Source organism: Otolemur garnettii, unplaced genomic scaffold (assembly GCF_000181295.1).
Source record: "Otolemur garnettii isolate 467f Iridium unplaced genomic scaffold, OtoGar3 scaffold00106, whole genome shotgun sequence".
In the NCBI taxonomy this organism is placed as follows: Eukaryota; Metazoa; Chordata; class Mammalia; order Primates; family Galagidae; genus Otolemur; species Otolemur garnettii.
Window position 1 is genome coordinate 3,125,239 of NW_003852501.1, and position 23,638 is coordinate 3,148,876.

At 36.4% G+C, this 23,638-nt stretch overlaps 1 protein-coding gene across 3 annotated transcripts in view; it reads right to left on the reverse strand.

Annotated features, from left to right (window-relative positions):
• The window catches only part of XPO4 (exportin 4), a 130,609-nt gene that overhangs the window by 79,841 nt on the left and 27,130 nt on the right, over positions 1–23,638 (reverse strand). Inside the window, exons 2-5 of one of the 3 annotated variants that reach the window (XM_023517231.1) lie at positions 18,337–18,442; positions 13,091–13,245; positions 12,837–12,978; positions 5,702–5,840 (exon numbers count right to left, since the gene is read on the reverse strand). In XM_023517231.1, coding sequence (XP_023372999.1) covers positions 5,702–5,840; positions 12,837–12,931 — 234 coding nt within the window. In that variant the 5' untranslated portion in view covers positions 12,932–12,978; positions 13,091–13,245; positions 18,337–18,442. Of the gene's footprint in view, positions 1–5,701; positions 5,841–12,836; positions 12,979–13,090; positions 13,262–18,336; positions 18,443–23,638 lie in introns of all 3 variants that reach the window. The other 2 variants (XM_023517232.1, XM_003796700.3) reach the window with 2 other exon arrangements.

Sequence of the window (23,638 nt, forward strand, 5' to 3'; positions counted from 1 at the left end):
GCTGGTTGAGCTACAGGCGCCAAGCCTGTATTTATTTTTTAAACACACAAATAAATACTTTTCACTCATGGATAAGAGCATAAATATTTTCTACTACTTTTCAATACTCAAAATACTGTTTGACAGAAAAAGATGATTTACTACAGTTCACTTCCCAAGACAATAAATATAAAGAAAGAGGTGAGAGGCTACTAGGGAGATAACCCATGTTAACACAAACATGTGCTGAACAAGCAGCCTTGAAATGAAAATTATCATATTTGTTTAAATATCAGTAAATTAATGCCTAGCAAAGTTAAATAATTTGCTGAAGTTAGGTAGGGAGAAAATAAAAGAGCTGGGACGACTTAAACCAAAAATCAATGTATAATACTATAAAACACCGCCCCTAAACCTGTATAAATGCATACCTGAGGTTAGGGGGATGGCCTACCAAAAAACAATACTCTTCAAAACTGAAGACAGGAAAGCCAGACTACATTAAGTTTCTGGCTAATGAAAGTTGACAGAACGTGGCTCAGTGCCTGTAGTTCAGGCAGCTAGGGTGCCAGCCACATACACCAGAGGTGGCAGGTTCGAATCCAGCCTAGGCTAAAAAATAGGTGGGTGTTGTGGTGGGTGCCTGTAGTCCCAGATACTTGCTGAAATAAGAGAATTGCCTGGGCCCAGGAGTTTGAGGTTGCTGTGAGCTGTGACGCCACAGCACTCTATCCAAGGCAACAGCTTGAGACTGTCTCAAAAAAAAAAAAAGAAAAAGAAAGTTGACGAAACAGTCTAGACCGTCTAAACAGCCTAGACCGAAGAAATATGAAGGAAAAGTTAACCTATTCATCTGCATTATAAGTCACTAATTTTCTCTTCTTTTCAAATCTCACTTTAAATGACTTTCATAAAGAAAGTTTCTAGCTAATACTATCTTTTTATTATTCTACTTTCTTGAGATTTTAATATTCTCTTCCACTGTTATTCATTTACATCTCCAAAACTAAGAAAATCTTAAGTAAATTCTTCAACCACTCTCAAAAATTCTTTTTTTTTTAATCTTTTTTTATGTCAGCTGTTTTTATTTATTATAGGGACTCCTTTTTTTTTTTGAGACAGTGTCTCACTATGTTGCCCTTGGTAGAGTGCTATTGCATCACAGCTCACAGCAACCTCAAACTCTTGGGCTCCAGTGATTCTCCTACCTCAGCCTCTCAAGTACCTGGGACTTATAGGCGCCCACCACAATGCCCAGCTGTATTTTGTTGTAGTTGCCATTGTTGTTCAGCAGGCCCAGGCTGGATTCAAACCCGCCAGCTCCGGTGTATGTGGCTGGCGCCCTAGCTGCTGAGCTACAGGCACCGAGCCAAATTTTTCTTTTTTTTTTAAGTAAATTTATTTCAGACTAATATGAGGGAACAAACAACTGGGTCAAAATGTTTGATTTTGTTAGGTAGAGTCCCTCTTGTGGTTATGTTCCACACACCAAAGGAAGGCCAAACACCCCCACCCAATGCCCATTCAGTGAGAGCACCCTCTCCCCCTCTTTCCTCCCCCCAGTTTGAATTGAAATGAGTTTTTCTCCTATGTGGACACGCATCAGATCACCTATTGGCTTCATATTAGTACTAAGTACACTGGATAATTGCTTTTCCATTCTTGTCTCACAAATTCTTAACAGTCCAAGAGGAAGATAAAAGAGAAAGGAAGATATGTATAAACATCTTAACCTCATTTTTTTCAACTTGCCTAACAAGGTGGTTTTAAGCCACTGGGCAAGGACAAACAGGGAGGGTGACTCTCTGTGCATTTAATTTGCTACATAAATGGCAATTGAATATTGTTTCCAAGTTTAATGTTTTTAATGTAGTCACCAAAACAAATCCATCTTGCAAACCTGAAATTAAATGCTGCCTCTCACTAGTGATTTCCTGCTACGATAGACGTGCTTAACCCTGTCATTAGAAATTTGACTTCTAAGAAATTCTTCTTTTGGAATATTTCATAACAATATTAAATCTGTCCATTAGTCTCAAAGTGCAGGCACTATGAATGGAGCAAACTCTTCTCTAACTAAACATCTACAACTATTTCAATCATTCTTAGAACATCAGTATTTCACTGGCTCAAAAAATCCAATTGCCAGGTTACAGTGGGACTACTTTTTGTGCTGGGTCAAATTACCCAAGGGGAAAGCAAGCAGAGAACTCAATTCCTGAGTATGTGCTCATTCCTAAGTGAGGCAAGAGATTCTTGATCCTTTGCCTACAGTGTCCCAATACCACCAAGTTACTTGTGGGGGGTAAGGGCAGGCTGCAGAAATTCTACCTCAGTACTGAAATCCCCACTGGGATGATACCAAACTAACAAGGGGAAAGCATTAGTCATTAACACATAGATCTCACAGCTACCATTACAGCAATGTTTCTCAAGTTTAAATTCTGTCCATCACAATGAGATGAACTCCTTTACTACTCTGTTAAAATGAAACACAAGATGTTCTTACCAAAAACATGAAAATATGAAGAGTAACTTGATTCAGAGCATTAAGGGGTTAAGATAGTATTAATATTTCCACATAGCAGCCTCAATTTCAAAGGTTTTCTGCACTAATTATAGCAACATGTATCTACCACTTCTTTTTCCCTGGGTCATCGATGACAGACAGCATTGGATTGTGCACATAGGCCATTAGTTTGAAAGCAATACTAACAAAATCCACACTAATGACAAGATTACTACTATGCACCCAATGTAAGCATCCCAGAAACATTAGCATCGCAAGAGCAAAGCTCATCAGAAATGGAGACCATGCCTACTACTAAGAAAGAGATCTCTGAAACTATAAAACATAGCCCAAGTTCAAAGTTGCTTCTCAATAATTTTCACCTCAAAAATTTAAATGAACTTATTCAGGAAATTACTATTTCTCACTATATAAAATAAAACCACAAGGACTTATAAAACATAATGATTCAAACATGTACATTTTTTAAGTTGTTGATAAACAAATTTCACAATATTAAATTAAAAGGATACGGCCTGGTGAGGTGGCTCATGCCTGTAATCCTACCACTCTAGGAGGCCGAGGCAGGTAGGTTGCTAGTCTCAGGTTGCAGACTAGCCTGAGCCAGAACTATACCTCATCTCTAAAAATCAATGGGCATTGTGGCAGGCACCTGTACTCCCAACTACTAGGGAGGCTAAGGCAGGAGAATTGCCTGAGCTCAAGAGTTTGAGGTTGCTGTGAGCTTTGATGCCATAGCACTCTACCAAAGATGACAAAATGAGACTCTGTCTCAAAAACAAAAAGTTAAAAGGGCATAAAATTAGACCTACTCCCTAGAACTATGTATCAAATACAGTGGCCACTATGTGTGGCTATTTGAATTTAAATTAGTTAAATTGGCTCAGCGCCTGTGGCTCAAGTGGCTAAGGCGCCAGCCACATACACCTAAGGTGGCGGGTTCGAATCCAGCCCAGGCCCGCCAAACAACAATGATGGCTGCAACCAAAAAATAGCCAGGCATCGTGGCGGGCGCCTGTGGTCCCAGTTACTTAGGAGGCTGAGGCAGGAGACTCACTTGAGCCCAACAGTTGCAGGTTGCTGTGAACTGTGATACCTCGGCACTCTACCCAGGGGAAAGCTTGAGGCTCTGTCTCTCAAAAAAAAAAAAAAAAATTAGTTAAATTGTAAAAATTTAAAAATTCTGTTCCTCTGTCATACTAGCTATATTTTACATGTTCAAAAGCTACATGTGGCTAGTACCATGGATACATATTAAAGGGTACAAATATAGAATATTTGTGCCAACAAAAAAGGTTATACTGGACAGTGCTACTTTTTTAAAATTTACCACAAAAATGGCATAAAACACAACATCACACAATTGAAAGTCAAGACAGAGAGAAATGTTTTTTACCTTCACAGTGGTGGTAGTTCAGTGGCATAAATAACTGTCACAACTTAACAAGGTGTACAATTTAGAAAGATGCAGTAAGGCATGTAAATTACTTTCCAATAAAGTTAATAAGGAAAAAAAGAATAAACATGTGACCACTGATGAATTCTAAAGGAAAACAAAAAATGCTTTGTGTGAGTATATGTATAAGTTCCAAAGTCCTGACCAGCTTGTTTACAGATTCCTTGTCTAAACCTCTGGTGTGGCAGTCTGGGGTCCCAGGGAAAGTAGAAGCAGATAGCTGGGGAAGTGAGAGGAGTACATAACCATGTATGGTAAAAGGTTGGGCAGGAGACTGAGAAGAGATTGGCGACAGTGGAAAGTAAGGCACAATGTACATGGCCCTCCCAAAATGTACCACTGCATCTTAACCACAAAGTATCCATATGTCATTAAAATCTCAATCCTTACTGAGGGCCCAGTGAAGACTTAAGGAATTTATAAAGAGTTATAAGGCATACAGCCTCACACAGAGACCTTGCAAATGAGTAAAGAAACTGAAAAAGTAAAAAAAAGCTCAAAATATTTAAAGATTCTATGCCAAGAATCAGAATGGCCAAATCATGATACTACAGGAGTTAAAATATCATTCAGCTAATAAAAAGTCAATGGCTCAATGATCACAGGCAATCATTAACACCAACTCTAGTTTCTCCTGACTCTGAGGAGAGTGATTACAACCAACCAACCACTCTCCAGGCACAACTCTAGCCCTCTAAAAGATGGGCAAGAGTCTGGATCCAAGGGGCAGTGCCTGTGGCTCAAAAGGGTAGGGCACCAGCCCCATATGCCAGAGGTGGCAGGTTCAAACCCAGCCCCAGCCCCCCCCCCCAAAAAAAAGAGTCTGGATCCAGAGACAGGAGAAATCATGTTCCCTAAAGTAATTCACCAGAACAAGGGCCTCAGATTTGTTCTGATGACAGTAACTCCTGAAAGCCATGTTATATATTAGGACAGCAACATTTAATGATTTTTGTAATGTCAGATATCATTTTGTATTTTATTCAAACTTTTCTAGAATCACCACAAGTTGCCAAAGGTTTATTAAAAATGAAAAATAAGGGGGCCGGGTGCTGTGGCTCACGCCTATAATACTAGCACTCTGGGAGGCTGAGGCAGATGGATTGCTCGAGCTCAGGAGTTCAAGACCAGCATGAGCAAGAGCAAGACTCCATCTCTAAAAATAGCCAGGCATCGTGGTGGACACCGGTAGTCCCAGGTACATGGGCGTCTGAGGCTAGAGAATCACTTGAGCCCAAGAGTTCGAGGTGCTGTGAGCTGTGACACCATAGCACTCTACCGAGGGTGACAAAGTGAGACTCTGTCTCAAATAAATTAAAATTAATTTAAAAACAGTTCAAAAGAAATGGTTAAGAATATTATGTATATTCACTGATAATATTTTGCCACCATTAAAATGATTATGAATACTATGACTACATGGAAAACAGAATCAAATGAAAAAGCAATGTATACCATATCTATAGTAAGTACACATAAAAAAAGACTAGAGGAGGGCAGCGCCTGTGGCTCAAAGGAGTAAGGCGCCAGCCCCATATGCCAGAGGTGGCAGGTTCAAACCCAGCCCTGGCCAAAAACTGCAAAAAAAAAGACTAGAGGAAAACCTGAACAAAAGAAAATTGCTTATTATTTTAACTTAGACATTTTCTTTTATGTGGCTATCCATTACTGTTGCCATAATGTTCTTTGCGTAAAAAGATAAATTTGTAGTACTTACAAACAAACAGTACACTTACCACAGTGGGATTACCACTACTAATCAACTGGCTGACTTCATGAAAAATGCTTTTGCAGTCAATTGATTTATCTAATGATCCTCTCTTTACAATTACTGCTACTGCTAGTAGAATCTGTTCCCGAACATACTTTTGGAGGCTGTAAAACATAAAAATCATTGTGAAAACATTTACATAAATCTAATAGAAAAATACTTCCAAATTTCTCACTATGCCTGAAGCTACTAATAATACTGCTTACATTTGAGAGTAGAATACCGCACTAGTTTTGTACATAGTCCAAAGCCAGAAGACCTGGGTTCAAATCCAGGCTTTATTATTTACTGGCTGTGGGACCCTGGGCAAGACAGTTAACACTGAGAGCCTCAGTTTTCTGATCTGTTAAATGGGGATAACACTAGCAGCGTTATTATAAGAGATTAAATGCTCCTAAAACTGTGACAGTACATATGAAACATTATGTAAGTGCTAGCTGCTTCAGGAAGTATTTGATACACATACACCAGCTCCCTGTTATATCTGTTATATAGCATATACATAAAGTTCATGTGCAATGCTCAATAGTTGTCTCTTTTAAATTGCACACAAACTTTATGGATACCCAGTATGTATATCTGTAGGGGGAAAAATCACTTAATATCAAAATTCTACTGATTTGGAGATAAATTCTAATCTATAAATAACATTCACCTCCAACCTGTAGTCTAATCCTAAATCTCATTTCCACTTATCATGAAAAGGCAATATGCTAACTACCCAACATATAATTATAGAAAGACATAAATTATTTTTAAAAAAATTAAAAATTTCATATTTAGATTCTGGCTCGGCATCTGTAGTCAATGGCTAGGGGGCCAGCCACATACACCGGAGCTGGCGGGTTCGAATCCAGCCCAGCCCAGCCAGACGTTGTGGTAGGTGCCTATAGTCTTAGCTACTCAAGAGGCTGAGGCAAGAGAATTGCTTAAGCACAAGAGTTTGAGGTTGCTTTGAGCTGTGACACCATAGCACTCTACCTGGCACAAGACAGTGAGACAGTGAGACTCTGTCTCAAAAAAAAAAAAAAAAAATTTCATATTTAGGTTCTATTTCTCCCTGTGATGACAGATAGCACCCATCCAAGTTGAGGCATTCTAGAAAACCTTTCAAACAAAAGAATAGAGATTTAATTGCCTTTTTAAAACCTTTTCTAAAATGTAAGGCTGAGAAAACACAACCCTGAATTTTATAATCCGGCCTCCAGAAGATCCAACAACCATATGCCCTTGGGATAAACTCAAATTCCTTAGCATAGCCTATAAGCAGTCAAAGCCATCATGGCTTTCCAGAATAATTATTAACAGTGCTTGCTTTCACTCTCAAAAGTGTCCCAGTTTAGACACAAATTCAACTTCTTTCAGTTCCTGTTGTCACACTCTTGCATTGCTAGGCGTCTTAATTTCTATTCCCTCTGCCAAGACTGTGGTATCATTTTCAGCAGAAAGTTATTAATTACTAAGGGCTCCCAGAGCACCCGTACATCACATGACACATTATCCCCCAGTTAGCCGAACACTCCAGCACACTCCCTTGTCATATAAAAGACACTTACTTAAATTTTATACAAATGAACCTGTCTCCCTATGTCAAGACTGAAGTGAAAAATATTCCTTCAAAACACAGACTTGAACCATTCGTTCATTAACCAAGCAAATGCAGAGATCCTATTATGTGTAAGAATGTTAGTTGACCAAAAGGAATTTGTGTACTTTGGGGGAGATAATAGTTTTTCATATACACTGCTAAGTCAGAAAATACTATAAAAGATACATAAAACTGAAGACCTACAAATACATAAAGCTAATTTTAAATATCTCTACTACAAAGAATCAGAAATTCCAGTAGAACCTCTTATTTGACCACCCAAGAAACTGTAACAAACTGGTCAACATCCAGAGGTCTTTAACATAAGGAACTTGGCCTACTGCACTGATATGCAAATGTGGCACATGTCCTGTCTATGAAAATTTGGTCAATTTAAGGAGGTGGTTAATGGTGGAAGGTGGTCAACTATGGAAGTTCTAGTGTATTAGGAAAATAAGTAGTTAACATTTGAGCAGCCATAATATGTAAGACTTTATATAAACTAACATCACAAACATTAACACATTCAATCTTTATGACAATCTTGAATTAAGTACTATTATTCACCCTATTTAATAATCACAAAATTAACACACACAAAGTCAACTAATTTGCCCAATGTCAGAATTAAGTGGCAGAAATGAGGTACAAATCTCTTTCTCAATCACAATGCTACACGTGCTTCTTTATTAAAAAGGAGAGCATTGTGCATTTCACTCTATACAAATTTTACTAAAATTAGTAGGAAAAATGAGAAAGAGAAAAAATTCTGTGCATGTAATGGAAGTACACAACATTATTTATATAGTAGTCTATACTATGTAGATAACTTGTGGTACTCTATGTATGCAATATGCCAAAAATTTGTAACTTGACTCTAATCCTTATTGCAGGACATTCTATAAGACAAAGATATCTGTCTCATGAAAGGCAAACAGAATTATTCTAGATCAAAAGAGACTAACAAAGTCCAGCTACAGTGGCTCACACCTATAATCCTAGCATTCTGCGAGGCGCAGGCAGTAGGATCACTTGAGATCAGGCATTCAAGACCAACCTGAGCAAGAACAAGACCTCTTCTCTACTAAAAATGAGAAAAATTAGCCAGGCATTGTAGCACACACCTACAGTCCCACCTACTTGGGAGGCTGAGGCAGGAGGATTGCTTGAGCCCAGGAGTTTGAGGTTGGAATAAGCTGTGATGATGCACTCTGCCTCAAAAAAAAGAGAGAGAGACAGAGAGACTAACAGAGATTAATAAAGATATAAGAACTAAACATAATGTATAATTTCTGACCAAGTCCTGGATTTAAAAAATAACCTATGTAAAGCAATATTAATAGATCTCAACGGAGAAAAAGACTTCAATACAAAAAGTAACCTGTAAAGAGGGAAAAGACATAGAATATGGAATCAGAGTTGTATTGGATAATATAAGCATAGCAATTATATCAATAATATTGAGATTATGCTCTTAGGAGAGACATACAAAAAAATATTTAAGGATGAGATATCACATCTATAGCACATTCTCAAGTGGTTCAAGAGGGGAAAGACAGAAATCAAATGGAACAAAATCTTAACTGAGCCTCTACTGAGAAAAGAGTATGTACATACATGTTCACTGTACTATTCTTTCAACTTTGCTGGAAGGTTTATTTTTTTTTTTTCAAAATAAACATTTGGGAGGAAATAAATAAGTGAACCGTTTCCATGTAGAACCCTACAATCAACTCTGAAATAGCTTCTAAACTAATCAAAATTATTTAAGAATGAGATTTTTTTTTGAATAATGCAAAAAATCATACACATATACACAATGGAATTTTTGTTAAATATTTAAGTCTCCCAAGCTGTCCAGAGTTCAGAGGTTCCCAGGTTGGGGGAGTACGGAAAAGATTATGATAAACAAGCAGCTCCAGAGCCTGTCTAGTTGGCCAAAAGTTCTTCTGCTAACCCTGACTCCTTCAGGAAAGCTGCCCAGATGATAATGGTTGCAACAGCCAGAGCTCTTACTGCCACTGGGCACTGTGTTCACAACTGCCCCATGTAATGCTAACACCAACACTATGAGGTAGATAGATAAAGCAGAATATGCCAGCGATTTTACATCAGTTTCCCAAAAGCACACACATAAATAGACTGTTCTTTTTTCTTTTTTGACAGAGCCTCAAGCTGTCACCCTGGGTAGGGTGCCGTGGCATCATAGCTCATGGCAACCTCCAACTCCTGGGCTCAAATGATTCTCCTGCCTCCACCTCCCAAGTAGCTGAGACTACAGGCACCTGCCACAACGCTGGCTATTTTTCAGTTGCAGCTGTCATTGTTGTTTGGCAGGCCCAGGCTGGATTTGAACCCACCCGCTCAGGTTATGTGGCTGGCGCCTTAGCTGCTTGAGCCACAGGTGCCAAGATAATAGACTGCTCTTTAGAAAACTTTCCCTTTGGCTTGGCTCTCATTAGCACAGTGTTTATGGTGCCAGCCACATACACCAAAGGTGGTGGGTTCAAATCTAGCCCAGACTAGCTAAACAACAATGACAACTAACAACAACAACAAAAAGTAGCCAGGTGTTTGGCAGACACCTGTAGTCCTAGCTGAGGACCAGAGTCCCAGCCTCTTGGAGACAGGAGGCTGAGGCAAGAGAATCTCTTAAGCCCAAGAGTTTGAGGTTGCTGTGAGCTGTGACACCAGAGCACTCTACCAAAGGCGACATAGTGAGACTCTGTCCCAAAAAAAAAAAAAAAAAAACAACAAAACAAAACTTTTCCTTTTCTTTTTGAGACAGAGTATAACTCTGTCACCCCAGCTAGAGTGCAATGGCCTCATCGCAGCTTGCTACACCCTCAAACTCCTGGGTTCAAGTGATCCTCCTGCCTCAGTCTTCCATGTAGCTGAGACTACAGATGCCCAACACAATGCCCAGCTTATTTTTCTATTTTTAATAGAGACAAGTCTTATTCTGCTCAGGCTGATCTCAAACTCTTGGCCTCAAGTGATCAGCTTCTCAAAGAGCTAGGATTACAGGGATGAACCACTAAGACTGGCCTTAGAAAACTCTAGTATTTTAGGCCTAAGGATCAACATATATGTTTTTTAATCTTCACACATACAGACTCCTATAAACAAAGAGCCTTAAGGTTTACTTTCTTTAATTATATAAATATAAATTTGGGCCAGGCTTGGTGGCCTACACCTATAACCCTAACACTCTGAGAGGCCGAGGCGGGTGGATCACTTGCGTTCAGGAGTTCAGGAGTGCAAGACCAGCCTGAGCCATCTCTACCAAAAAAAAAAAAAAAAAAAACCGCTAGCCTGGCATATTGGCACATGCCTGTAGTCCCAGCTACTCAGGAGGCTAAGGCAAAAGCACTGCTCAAGCCCAAGAGTTTTATTTTGTTTTCAGGACAGAGTCTCTCACTCTGTCACCCTGGGCAGAGTGCCATGGCATCACTATAGCTCACAGCAACCTCAAACTCCTGGACTCAAGTGAGCCTCCTGCCTCAGCTTCCCTAGAATCTGGGACTACAGGTACGCACCAACACACATGGCTAGTTTTTCTATTTTTAATAGAGACAGTTCTCACTCTTGTTCAGGCTGATCTCAAACCCCTGAGCTCAAGGGATCCACCTGCATTGGCCACCCAGAGTGCTGGGATTACAGATGTGAGCCACCAAGCCCAGCCAAGTCCAGGAGTTTGAGGTTGACACCCAGAGCAACAGAGTGAAACTCTGTCTCAAAATAAAAAAACAATAATAATAAATAGATATGTGAAAGGTTTTCTCAACTTCTGTTCAAGAATAAGCATATATTATCATAATTGATTTTGAATTGTTTTACTATGAAAAAGATCAAAACAAGGTCATGGCTCATGCCTGTAATCCTAGCACTCTGGGTGGCTGAAGTAAGAGGACAGCTTGAGCTCAGAAGTTGGAAGCTGCAGTAAGTTATGATGATTCCACTGCACTCTTGTCAAGGTGACAGAGCAAAGCTCTGTCTCAAAACAAACAAAAAAAAAAAACCCTCAGTATTTGAAGAACATTAAACAAAATGTGAAGTAGTAAATCAATTTCTTCCCAAAAGTTGAATAGTTTATAATTCTCCTCAGATTTTTAAAAATTATTCAAGTAATAAATGTATACAATCTTGTATAATGTTAATTTTTATTTATTTATTTTTTATAGAGACAGAGTCTCATTTTATCGCCCTCAGTAGAGTGCTGTGGCGTCACACAGCTCACAGCAACCTCCAACTTCTGGGCTTAGGCAATTCTCTTGCCTTAGCCTCCCAAGTAGCTGGGACTACAGGTGCCTGGCTATTTTTTTGTTGCAATTTGGCTGGGGCCAGGTTTGAACCTGCCACCCCTGGTATATGGGACCTGCACCCTACCCACTGAGCCACAGGCACCGCCCTATAATGTTTAAATAATACAGATGTGTATAATGTAATAAGAAAATTTACTTTCATCCTATTCCTCAAACCTGATCTCCTCTTTAAAGGAAACTTATTTAAGAACTTGGTGATTTTTCTATGCACATATGTATGTACACAGAACCTAGAACCTCCACTGCTGACCACCTCAAGCTTACATTATTTGTATAGACTGGTCATGCACATGTCACTACAGCAGGCCTAATTCCTTATTATGTTGGCCACCTCTATACGTTGACCTGTCTGTTACAGTTCCTTGAGTAGTCAACTTACAGAGGTTCTAATGCATATGTAACATTTGGTATGTTAATGGTACCTAATTTCTCCTCTGACCCTGTTTTGGGATACTCATCTATGTCTTAAAATATTTACCATTTTATTTTATTTATTGTATTTTGGTTTTTTTTTTTTTTGAGACAGAGTCTCAGTATGTTGCCTTCAGTAGAGTGCCATGGTGTCACAGCTCACAGCAACCTCTAACTCTTGGGCTTAAGAGATTCTCTTGCCTCAGCCTCCCATGTAGCTGGGACTACAGGTGCCTGTCACAATCCCCAGCTATTTTTTACTGTTGTTGTACTTGTCATTGCTGTTTAGTAGGCATGGGCTGGGATCAAACCCACCAGCTCTGGTGTATGTGGCCAGCACCCTAACCACTGAACTACAGGCACTGAGCCAAAACATCTACCATTTTATATTTTAATATATTGAAAGAAATAACTACCTACCAAACACCAAAGAACAAGTAAATATAAAAGATTTTCAACTGAGTCTATTATCAACTTTTATTTATAACCAAATTCTTCAAAATGGAATAACAAAAAACCCCTGATATCCAGCACAATCTTTTCAAAGAAACAAAACTTAGTATCATAAGCTTAAATAAAAAGTACTGTTTCATTAAGTACCAAAATAACCTATAGGCATGGTATATATGAGTTGTTAAAACCGAAACCCACACAGAGCTTAACCACAAATGTCTATCATTTAATTTTTTTTAAAAAATGCAAATTTTCAAAGCTCTAAAATCATACACATAAACCAACAACATTATTTTAGCAGTACCTCCACCGTGTATACTTACTTAGGCCTTTGTAAGACGTAGGTTAAAAGGAATGTTCGCAGTGACTCAATGCTACCTTTTTCCAAGAGAATCCACTCTCGGACAACTGCTTCCATTATGGCTGTGGCAGCTTGAAAAAGGACATAGTCCACTTTACTAGTTTCTGAGGAGAAAATTAAAAGCTTTCTTTACACAGTAGTTCACTTTACCCTGAACACTTTGCATTTATTAATTTTAAAAACAGAATCTTTTCAGACAAGGAATAAGATGATTACCTGTTCTTTTTTTTATCCAGTGACCTTGCTCTAGCACCACAAAGAGGTTAGTTCCTCTCAGAAGACACCTCAGGCAGGTGGCAGCTAATCACCGATCACAATTTTCACAAACTTTCCTCACCTCTCTTCAACTGTTACTTCCAAAGCATGAAGAACTAAAAAATAACACAGCTTTAAAAAAAATAAAAATAAAAATATAAAGCAATCAGAAAATTTCCTAAGATTCTCACCCTGTGCAAAACAGAACTTGGTATCTAAAAAATAGCTTAAGAAACTAATCTTTGAACATTACTATTTGTGATGAGCCATGCTGTTAAAACATTTTGGTTTTTAAGTAATTAAGCTTTTCACAGGATGACCCATCTCTAATAGCAAGTTCAGAATAAACACAATCATGTCTAGTTTTTCTCAAAATATAAAACAAAACAAGTCACATTTACATAAGGTGAGAAGTTCTTGTGAATTTTCTGATCGCAATACTGATCAAACTGAGTAAAATCCCAAAGCTACACGTAGAAAGAACCAGCCTTAACTAGTAAGTCATAGAATCTGAACTAAAAACTAAATTAGGGGAAAAAATAGAAAATTAACACACCTAAGAAAAATTTTACATTAATTTTCTATTTTTTCTTTTATTCAACAATACTACTACAATCAATTTCCAACCAGCATTATCAACAGGGAGAAACAGTCAAAATGAAGTAAAGAAAAAGCAGAAATTTTCTAAAGCTCTAAAAAATAATCTTCATGTGAAATCCATGAAGTCTATGATTAGACTCCAGATTATCACCAAGATCACTGGACATGAGTATCTGAAAGCCATGAGAAATTAACTCTAGGCATAGAATGGCACCTTCAAGAATTTATCAGAAGAGCATAAAGACACAATCAGGCCCACTGCTTTCTCTCCTATTCCAAGTTCAGGTCATTTAAAAGTCCTACTAAGGTCTTAATACAATTAGCTATTAAAAATGTATAGGAAAGGGGATACTCTATTTAAATTCTTACCACCTTAGACTACTACATAGGCATTTTGAACATACTAAAAGTAATGAGGAGCCAATTCGAACCTTTCAAAAAAATATATTCTAAGCTATCTTAACATGAATTCTAATCCGAGGAGAATCAGAATTCACAAAAATTTAGAAATTTTAAAATAAGTAAAATAAAGCAATAATTTCTAAAAAAAAAGTGTACATGTTATAAAAGATGTGTTCCAGCTTCTAGAAGTAAAAAACAATGAAGATTTGAAACAGAAACCAGCTACATCTATATAGGTCACTTAAGGAGAAGTATATTGTTTCATAAAGGTAATTCAAATAATCTCTCATGAAAAACTTCTTCTTGAAGGAAAAGGATGGTTGTTTGCTTGTCTTTATTTTCTATGGCAATAATAAAAATTTTAAGTATAAGAAACCCCAAATCTGAGGGACTCTCAGAATTTTAGAAATAGAACTCAAAAGATCATTTAAATTAATTCCTGCGTTTTACAGACAATGAAGAAACTAAAGCCCTAAGTAAGAGATAAAAACAGATTGAAAATTCGAGTTCACATGTATGGTAAATGTTCCTTGAGCCAATACTAAACCACCCTAAATGCAAAGGACAATGAAGATAAGACCAAATAAGCACCTCCAATGTTCATGAACAATAATCACATTCTTAATTCTATTTGTACTTATATCCTAGCCTTTTTCTTGCCTTTTGTGGGAAGATGAGGGTGAGGAAGCAATTACAGAAGATGAACATTGAAAAGTTTTCAAGAGACAAAGAAATTTCACAACTCTTTTCCTTAAATACCTCTGGATGGTATTAAATAAAGATCTCTAAACTACTTTTCCCATAAGAAGCTGTCTCTAAAAATGGAAGAATTGGAAAAAAAGACACCCAAATTTCAAAGAAAGAATTTTCCTAAGCCAACAAATTATTTTCTCATAAAAACCATTATTAGTCCTCATAAACTTAACTTATAAATAAAAGTGTGCAGGAGATGCTAGAAGGGACTCTAGAAGCCTACCAGACCTTCACATGTACACATGAGCCTAATTCTTGCTTTCTGCTATAAAGATGCTTGACACTGCAAAGTCTTCATGAAGAACTCATGATTTACGAAGATCTGCCAATGACTAGGAGACTATCCAGATAATAAACTATCTTAGATTGATTTAGTACTTGCTACCACAGTAACTTTCTTTAATAATAACTATAAAAATAAAATTCATTTGTATCTTGTCAGCCATTTGATACTGGATAGAACCATGAAGACAAAAGTTAAAGTGAAATAAATAACGAGAGAAAAAGCCCTAAACATTCTGATCAAAAAAAGTTAAAAAATAAAGAAAGAAAGACAGAAAGAAAGAGAAAGAAAACTCTGGTAGCCAAGCCACAGGTATATAGTACTACAATTACCTCCCTGGCCTTAAGATTTCTGTCCAAAGCATCGGCAACGTAAGCTCCAAAAATCTACTCTTTTGACAAAATGATACTTATATGCCCACCAACCAATAATTTAAAAGTCTCCAGTGAAAGATTATCTAGCAATTCCCAATAACTGATAGCACTGCAAAGCAAACAATTTTCCATATCCAGATAGCCTCATTTGGGAGATTTCTTATTTCATTTCATTTTGGCTACTTCTGAGATCAGAAGTGAATGAAATCCAGTTCTCTCTGAGAGGAGGACAAAAGAATGCCACAAAGTTAGTGCCAAAAGAGGTAAGACTAATCCTTCATGGTTCTTGGTTATTTCCTTAACAAGAACAGAACTCATAGTTCTCTCTGAAGGAACATCTGACCCTAAAAAATCAGTAAATTTCTAAATGCCAAAGACTTCTAAGGTGAGGAAGTCTAAAGTACTCTTCTGAAAAAATGCACACGCATACAACATGCATGCACAGAAACATACACCACACATGCACACACAAAAAAGAGCAAAGGAAATTAAAACCAGAATGAAAATAAAAGGATAAGAAGAGAAAGAAATGAAGAAAAATGAGAAACATATAAAACGGAAGTTAGAAGGAAGAATTTTAAGAGGCTAGAAAAGGGAAGCATCAAAGAGAAAGCCTCCCCTTTATTAGAATATATTACCCAGACATTCTATAAAAATGACATATAATCCCTAAATAAGAATGTGAAAATTCTGAATTGCGATTGACTGCCACTTGTATGAGAAGTCTTCTTAGAGGAATTTACCCTTCTGTGCTGGTGGCAACTGAGTAAGGAGTTAAAAGATTTTCTGTGAAGTTTAGATGTAAACATTAATGTAACACAGAACTTTGCAGTACATTAATGATTATGCTTGCAATACATGCACTCCACCTTTTAAATAGTCAATATCTCAAAACCGAAACTGATTTTAAAAGCATGGCCAGAGCTAGCAATACTACTCTTTAGAAAATTTTTAGCAAGAAAACAAAAGTATTCCCAAAAAAGCTCAATCATAACAAAGCAATAGTATGGCATACAATATAAATATGCTAAAAAGGAAAGAGTGATATAAACCAATAAGCTCTAGTAAAATACTTACAACTTAGATCAACTATTTCCTGACTAGTATGGAATGACAACTGAATTACAATAGAAAGTCAGATGAAACACTGATGAAATCCTAGTCAAAGTAGTTATGGCATATGCCAGGAAAACCAAACTCAAATTACTTTAGGTGAATAGTTTAACACAATGGTTCTCTAAATCTATCAATGCTGAACAATTTCAAGGCAGTGAGGATGAGTTACTGCTCTCTTAAACTCCTTATCCTAATGTTTAGTTTTGCTTCTTTTAATTTAACATTAAATATCCTCCTCATAGATAAGATAAATTGCCTTAGTGCCAGAAACAAATTGACCAAAGTATAAAAGCTGACCAATCAAATAAATTAATTAGAATGGCCTCGTTGAGAATTTAATGTTGAAGCTGCTCCTCTAATGGTAAGATCTAACTCCTGAATGAGACAGTCACCTTCACCACTGCTGCTAAGCTCTCTGCAAACAGAGAACATAATATTTCAGCTCATCACATTTTTTAAAAAGCTGTTTCAAATTAGGTAACGTTGCCATGACATTTATCTTACTTATTCACAAAGTGCTTTTACTTATGTAATTACATTTGTACCTCACGACAATTTAAGACGGCAAGTCCATTACGATAAATGGTATCATCATTCCCATATGGTAGATGAAAAAGAGGCCCAAAGAAGTTAAGTGATTTACTCAAGCTGAGAATATGCAGCAGGCACCACTGGCACCAAGATCTCATCCTACGTCAGCACTCTTGCCACTACAACTCTTTCATAAGCCCTTGTATGTGTAGCATTTTAAACACATGCCTTTAACTGTAGTTTATTTCAATCTGGAAACCAGCATACCTGGTGTCTAACAGATAAGTCTCACTAAAAGCACAAGGATATAAAGCCTGATGTTTTAGTTCCTAATACTCAACTAAACAATTTTATGGTCATGAATGACTCAAATAGCCTTGTGAAGCCTTAATATGTGTCATAAAAGATGGCTGCAACTCATAAAAACAGCCAATGGTAATCAAGCTATAAAAGAATAACAACAAATGAAATCTCTCTTAGTAATTTTGAAAAATATCTAAGAGGCGATGGCAGTATACACATATAACTCTTAGGAAATGCCATCTTTGGAAAAGACATATGATTGTTTTAGAAAAGATCATTTCTGTCCATGTATCAAATATAAGGCATTCATAAAACATTTTTTGACAAAAGAAAAAGCAGTGCTTCATTTTAGGATATACAGTGACAACCTACCCAGAAATAACTAATATTTGCTAGGCTAACTGATTTACAAACTAAAGGTTTTTTTTTTTTTTTTTTTTTAAAAGCACTATGGAAAAACAACTAAAAGAAAGAAAACATAGAAACGTTCAAAAACAACCTTAATTTTAAAATTAACATTGAGATAATAGATACTATAATACACTTCTTACATTAAATGATATTGAAGATGACTGAAAAAACATTAAATTTTTCCCCCATCATTAACAGCCTTCATGTTACGGTCAATGAAAAAACAAATTATTCACATCTAGGGGGAAAAATCCAAACTAAAAACAAAATTTCCTGTCTGGAATATCTTTAAAGCCACTGCATTAGAATGATTATTAATAAAAAATTTTAGCTGTATAAATTTGTTTATTTTTAAAGGAATTTAAAATGGGTTATGTTCAAGTTAGAAAAACCAGATCTCATTAGGCCAAAATATTTTTAAAGTGAATACTTACCCAAAATATGCTTACAAACTGCAAATGGTGATTTTGATTTCCTAAATGATAAGAATATGTGCTCTGCATGCTGGCGTTGCTCATTATTGACCATGGAAGGTGGTGCCTTGAGAGTTAAAAACAAAAACAGAGTACACTCTTTTAATGAGAAAGCTTGAATAAAAGCAATCCTTTTCCCCCACAACAGGAGAAAATACTTCCGTTTTGAGGATATAACAGAGAAAAATTCTTGCTTAATTTTGTTAAGGAACTATGGTATAAAATTTGATAACAAGTATTTAAAATATAATTTCAGGAAAAAGGAAGAAATTCTTGGCATGGCTGGAGTCAAAATCCTTTAAAGTTGCCTGCATTTTAGAAAACTAGATACTTATCTCCTTTTTTTGTATTGTTTAAAACATAACATCTCAGTACCTTTTATTTCAAGATATACTACTCAGTCTAACTTAAACTAGTTCAAATAATTTCTCAATTCTTCAGTACTGGGGAAATTGAATCTAAGTTACTAAAACCTATTTCTAAAAGCAACCTTGAAAGAGGATCAAATAATTCTAAAATCACCATTAAACCAGAAAAATTAGGGAACAGTTAAAAGGTTTAGAATTTCTAGAACTCTTCTCTGAATAATAAATTAATCAGCCAAAAAAGTCAGATTTCTACCTTAACAAAAACAACTTCTAAAGTCTACCCAGGTTTTCTCAATTTCACTTTGGTGTAACAAACTTTCTTCTAAAAATAATACTCTTTGGACCCAGACCTATCTAAAATAAATATTACTGTTTCATGGTTTGGTTATCTTCTGACCTACTAAGACCTACAAAACCTTAATTTGGGAAAAGAGGGTAGGTAGGGATAGATGGTGGGAAAATAAACCTTTATTATTCAAACCCATATAAAGAAAGCAAATCATAATTTCAACTGCATCAAAGAATCTGGAAGATGAAAAACAGTATAACAAAGTTCAATTTTTATTATAAATTGTATCAATTATGCAACATTAGTCACTCTAATCTCAGTTAAAATTATTTTTAAAAAATAGATTTACACACAAGAAAAATAAACTCCTATGAAACACTGACTTAAGAGAATTGTAAGAGCTAGTTAAAGCTAATTCAGACTACAATCCCTAGTGAGACAGCACCCTCTACAGTTCTCTAGATAAAAATGAAGATATTCCCATTAAATTTAACATTTAATTCTGCTAAATTCTTTAATTTTTATGAAAGCCTTTACTAATGAAATATGAAATACTGTGAATGGTAACTATATCCTGAAAGTAAATATTTCTGTCCTTCCACTTTCAAATTATTTATTCCTACCACTTTCCACAGTTGAGCAAGATAAGTTTGTGTTTTCATAAGATATCTCACCATTAATGTCTGCTGACATTATGACCTCTGCATACGTGGCATATTAGTAAACAGTATCCATGCTACAAATAAAAATTAACTATAGATTATTCAGGCAATTTCTGAATCATACATTCTATCTTCTCTTCATCCTTGAAAAGCACTACATATGTATATTATGCAATTTAACATGCTAGTTATGTCCACAAACAAAATTATATCTAAACTAATGCACTAAAAAGTACAGGTCTGAATATATTAATATAATAAAGAATGGGGGTGGTGCCTGTGGCTCAAAGGAGTAGGGCACTGGCCCCATATACCAGAGGTGGCGGGTTCAAACCCAGCTCTGACCAAAAACTGCAAAAAAAAAAAAAAAGAATCATCTTCTATTTATAAAACATCAGAAAATAATAAGCATTGGTAAGAATGTGGAAAAATTGGAACCCTCGTGCCTTGCTTGTAGAAATATAAAATGTTACAGCCAAACAAAAATAGTGCAACAAAAATTGTGGAAGACAGTACAGCAGTTCCTTAGAAAATTCAAACAAAATGATCATATAATCCAGCAGTTTCACTTCTAAGTACAAAACCAAGAGAACTGAAAGCAAAACTCTAACAGATTGGATGCCAAGTTCATCAACAAACGGAATGTGGATAAACCTGGAAAACACTATGCTAAGGAAGATAAACCATACTCAAAAGGCAAAACACTGTATAATCCCACTTATCAGAAGTACCTAAATAGTCAAATCCATAGAAAGCAGAATGGTGGTTACCAGGGTGTAAGGTAGGAAATGGAAAGTTACTATTTAATGGGTACAGGGAGCTTCAGGTTGGAGTAACGGAAAAATTATGGAGATAGTGATAAATTCTGATGATAGTTGTACAATAATGTGAAAGTACTTAAAATGGTGCAATTTTATGTTGCATTTTACCTAAATACATTTTTTAAAAGGAGCAAGATCCCCCCTTTTATCCCTCCTTGCCCTTGCAGGCCCCAAGAATGGCTTCAGCATGCTTTGTGGTCACCTTCATCTTACTCCTCCCCAAACCTCTGACAACAATCCCTTCATTAACTCTCGTTATTGACACCCTTTGGTTTCCTGCCAGGATCTGGTCTGACAAAGCACAGAGTTCCGATGGGAGAAGACAGAAAAATGGGAGATTAAAAAAATCAAAAACTAATGACAAAAGCATTCCAAAATTGGAGAGAAACATTGAAACTAGAAATCAGAAAGTCCAACAAATCCCAAACCAAGTAAAAAGGGGGGGGGGATTATAGTACTGATATCATAGTGAAGCTAAAGAATTCAATAATTTTTTAACAATTTTCTTTCAGGAAGATCTTAAAAACAGCCAAAGAAAAAAGAAGCTTACTTTCAAAGGTGTAAGAGAATGAAACAGATTTCTTAAAGCAACAAGACAAGCCAGATGAGAGAGAAAATAACATTTTGAGGGTACAAAGAGAAAATAACTGTTAACTTAGAAATGTATATCCAGGGAAATGATCTTTCAAGGATTAGAGTATAATGAAGACACATTCCTACAAATAATAACTAAGAGGGTTTACCACTAACATACTCTTTCTTAGAGAAATTCTAAAGAAAATACTTCAAGAAGACGTAAAGTGATCCCAGATAAAAAGTCTTGAATGCAAAGGACACAGGGGGAGTAAGGAAATGTAAACATGTTGACAAAACATTAAGTGAATACTGATTATATTTTTTAAGTGATCAATTTGTGAAACTGAAAAAAGACGAAACTCTGGACACTAGTAACACATAAAACAGGAAAATGATGCTTTTAAGTCTTTCTTCATTCTGACTGATAGAATATACATATTAACTAAACTAAACTGAGTATGGATGTTAAAATGTCTACCATGGTCAATAAAATAGTAAAAATAAGGGTGGCGCCTGTGGCTCAAAGGAGTAGGGCACCGGCCCCATATGCCGGAGGTGGTGAGTTCAAACCCGACCCTGGACCAAAAAAAAAAAAGTAAAAATAAAAATTAAGAATGTAGTTTATGACATCCAAACTATGTAACGAGAAACCAAAGATTATCAAACCCCAAAATAAGAAAAAAATCACACACACACAAAATAAGATGAAAACAAACCATAATTCATCAGTAATCACACATAAATGTAACAGATTGTTCTAGACAAAGAAAAGAGATTATCAGGCTAAATAAAAGAGGAAATGTAAATTTATATGTTCATAAAAAAATGTATGTAAAACACAAGGGTACAGAAAGGGTGAAAGTAAAAAGGTTTAGAAAGACAAACATTCTAATCAAAAGAAAGAATGAAAAGATTAGGCACAGTGGCTCACACCTGTAATGCCAGTACTTTGAGAGCCTAGGTGGGAAGATTGCTTGAGGACAGGAGTTCAAGATTAGTCTGGGCAAAATAAAATACCCATCCCCACAAAAAATAAGAAAAATTAGCCAGGTGTGGTGGTGCACACATGTCACCCTAGCTACTTAGGAGGATTGCATGAGCGCTGCAGTGAACTATGATCAAGCCACCACACTCCAGCCTAGGTAATACAGTGAGACACTGTCTCTTAAAAAACAGAAAAGAAAGTTAATGAAATTGACACAGCTATCAGAAAACAAACAAACAGCATTTGGTTGGCTGAGGTGGCTCATGCCTGGAAGACCCTCTGGAAGGCCTAGGCAGGACAATAATTTGAACTCAGACGTTCAAGACTAGCCAGAACAAGAATGAGACCCCGTGACTACTAAAAAAATAGAAAAGTTAGCCAGGTATCAGGTTGGCATTTGTAGTCCCAACTACTGGGGAGGCTGAGGCAGGAAGATTGCTTGAACCTAGGAGTTTGAAGTTATTGGGAGCTATGCTGATGCAACCACACTCTAGTCTAGAGTATACAATGAAACCTATCTCAAAAAAAAAAAAAAAAGAGAGAGAGAGAAAGAGAGAAGAGAAAAAAGGAAAATAGAACAGAATTTACGATAAAATGTTACTAAAGAGAAGTGGGTCATCTAATTATAAAAGGGTCAACAATTTAATAATATATAATACATAGCCTCAAACATATATAAAACAAACACTGACAGAACTGTCAATAAATCTATTAAAGTGGAAGAATAACATGCCACTTGACAAGAAAATTAGAAAATGTTTAGAATTGATCAAAAATACCTTAGATCAGAAATCTGTAATAGTAAATCAAGTACTAGAGAAAAATGCATACTTATATTAGGAACTGAGATGGTAAAATGAATTAGCTAAGCATCAAACCTAAGAACTTAGAAAAACAGCAGAATTTACACAAAAAAATGAAATGAGGAAATAAGACAGAGGAGAATTGTTGAAATAAATTAAATATACAACATATAAAAAAGCCAAAAGTTGAAAACTGACAAACTTGTCCAAGGTTAATTAAGGGAAGCAAACGGGAAAGGAAGAACACAATATGTAAGTAAGCAAGAATCAAAAGAGAAATCAACACCACATGCCTCAGAAAATAAAAAGATATCAAAGGCTAGCAAACAAACATATGATGATAAAAATGACTAGTAATTCCAATCCCATACAAATTTGTTCAAGATATTACATAAGTGGGAACACTCTTCAAGCCACTTTAGAAGGTTCACATATCATCATAAATATGCCTATACCAAAACCACATGATAAAAGAGGAAGAAAAGAAACTTACAAGTCAATTTTACTTTCAAACACAAATGAAAAAAACTAGCCAGACCTTTTGGTGGGAGCTACTGTGGACACTGAGTTAAGAAGACACCTTGTGGCTTGGTGCCTATGGCTCAAGTGGCTAAGGCACCAGCCACATACACCTGAGCTGGCGGGTTCGAATCCAGCCCGGCCGCCAAACAACATTGATAGCTACAACCAAAAAATAGCTGGGCATTCTGATGGGCACCTGTAGCCCTAGCTACTTGGGAGGCAGAAGCAGGAGAATCA